The 1,971-nt window shown below is 38.8% G+C and overlaps 1 protein-coding gene across 1 annotated transcript in view; it reads left to right on the top strand.

Moving 5' to 3' along the window:
- LOC106014177 (galactose-3-O-sulfotransferase 3) overlaps nucleotides 1-1,971 on the top strand; it is a gene marked incomplete in the record, with an annotated part of 8,076 nt that overhangs the window by 1,667 nt on the left and 4,438 nt on the right. Inside the window, 1 exon segment of the mRNA XM_013091267.2 lies at nucleotides 107-187. Within this exon segment, the coding sequence (XP_012946721.1) occupies nucleotides 144-187 (44 nt within the window).

The following is a 1,971-nucleotide window of genomic DNA, read 5'->3' as shown; positions in this document are numbered from 1 at the left end:
GAGTGTGTGAGTGTGTGTTTCTGTTTGTTTCTTTCAGTGTGAGTGTGTGTTTGTACATGTGTTTCCCATAATCATTTTTGTTGCTTTTTTCTGGTTTTCTTTACAGAACCTTGTGACATCAACGCCATTATAGCAGTACGGTGATGCAATCTAGACGGATAACCCTGTACGTCACAGTCTTGCTTGTGTGAGTATGGTCCCTTTGTTCATGGTTTCATACGAAGTGATTTAGATCTATTAACTGATTTCCCACTTACACCCAAGGTCATCAACGTCATCATCTAAGTGTGATAAAAAATGTTACAAGTCCCCCCCCCCCTCTCACAACTCCCTCCGCAAATATAAAAGAAATATCCTGCACTCCCTGATCTTTCCACCAACCTCCTGCCACCCAACCCCTGGGGTGATATTATTTAAGTTTAATGAACACAGTAATATAAATAGATGGAAAACTCAGGGAAGCGCTTAAACATCTATGGTATGGTATGGGATGGTATGGAATGGTATGGTATGGTATGGTATGGTATGGTATGGTATGGTACGATCAGCAGGCAGACCATTTCATGAATCCTGGAGAGGGGCGAGGAGCAGCTATGGCATTGTGCCGCCTGCAATGATGCCTATTCTCCAACCAAGTAAGTAAGCAAGTAAGTAAGCAAGTAAGTAAGTAAGTAAGTAAGTAAGTAAGTAAGTAAGTAAGTAAGTAAGTAAGTTAGTAAGTAAGTAAGGTAAGGTATGGTATGGTATGGTATGGTATGGTACGGTATGGTATGGTATGGTATGGTACGGCATGGTATGGTGTGTAAATCAGGAACTCAGAAACAAGAAACACGATAAAGATTTTATATATTACTACTAGTGTACTACTTTATGGGTCCGAAACATGAAACCTCACAAAAGAAATTTCTAAACAGCTATAGGCATTTTGAAACAGATTCAGAAGGTAGATCCTAAAACTTCACTGGCCGGGAACCATACGGTATGAACAGTTGAGGGATCAAGAGAATAAGCAGAAAAAAATAGATATAGAAACTCTTAGTAAGAAAAAAATAGAACAGGATTGGACACATCTTCAGGAAACTGAATACGAATATTACCTTATAAGTCTTAAGATGGAATCCACGACAAAAGAGAAACAGAGGAAAGCTTAAAATCACTTAGAGGATCTTAGAGGAAGGAGTTAGATTCTGAACTAAAAGAGATGGGGCACAGCTTGACAGAGATGGGGACTATAGACCAACACAGGGATCTCTTGTTTATGGATTTTTATTCCGGTACGGGGGGAAGGGGGGGGGGAGGATGGAAGATGATTATCGAAATACGTAAAACGTGTCTTTCATGCATAACGACACTATGAAATGGTGAAATTACGTGTGCAGACCTCGAATGGAGGGCTAAGGTTTACTTTTATCGTACCAGTATATAATAATAGATATTAACATTACTTACTTACCACTATTTAACAGTCAGTACACGCGAGTGACTTGGCTAGCGGTAGACTATGCGGAAAGGTAACTTTGTCCTTTAACTAAGTTCCTAGAACATTGGTATAATTGGGATTCTATCTCAGAGTTTTCATTGTTACGTCAGTGGTATGATTTTTCTGGTGTTTAGTATTGTTGATTTTGTTTTGGTCATCTGATCTGGTTTATTCTTTCTGTTTCATTCAGTATTTCTTTTGTCTTATTGTATTCCCCGACAAAATAAGGACGTTTTCAATGAAAGCTTATAAAAAAACTACAACTCATTCTATTGTTGTTGTTTTTTTTGTTCGTTTGTTTGCTTGAGTATAGAGAAGCATATCAGCACGATAAAGGTCATTTAGTTATGAAAAAAATGTGAGACCGACAGAAAGAAGCAACAGAGGAAAAGCAAAGAAGTATGACCCACCAGTGACGCCCTCCAACCACCCTCAGCCAGAGAAGGAACCTTTGTCCTTTGTCTGTCAAATAAAGTCCTGGAACACAGATA

Source organism: Aplysia californica, unplaced genomic scaffold, assembly GCF_000002075.1.
Source record: "Aplysia californica isolate F4 #8 unplaced genomic scaffold, AplCal3.0 scaffold00030, whole genome shotgun sequence".
Lineage (NCBI taxonomy): Eukaryota > Metazoa > Mollusca > Gastropoda > Aplysiida > Aplysiidae > Aplysia > Aplysia californica.
This window is presented reverse-complemented; position numbering and strand designations above follow the sequence as displayed.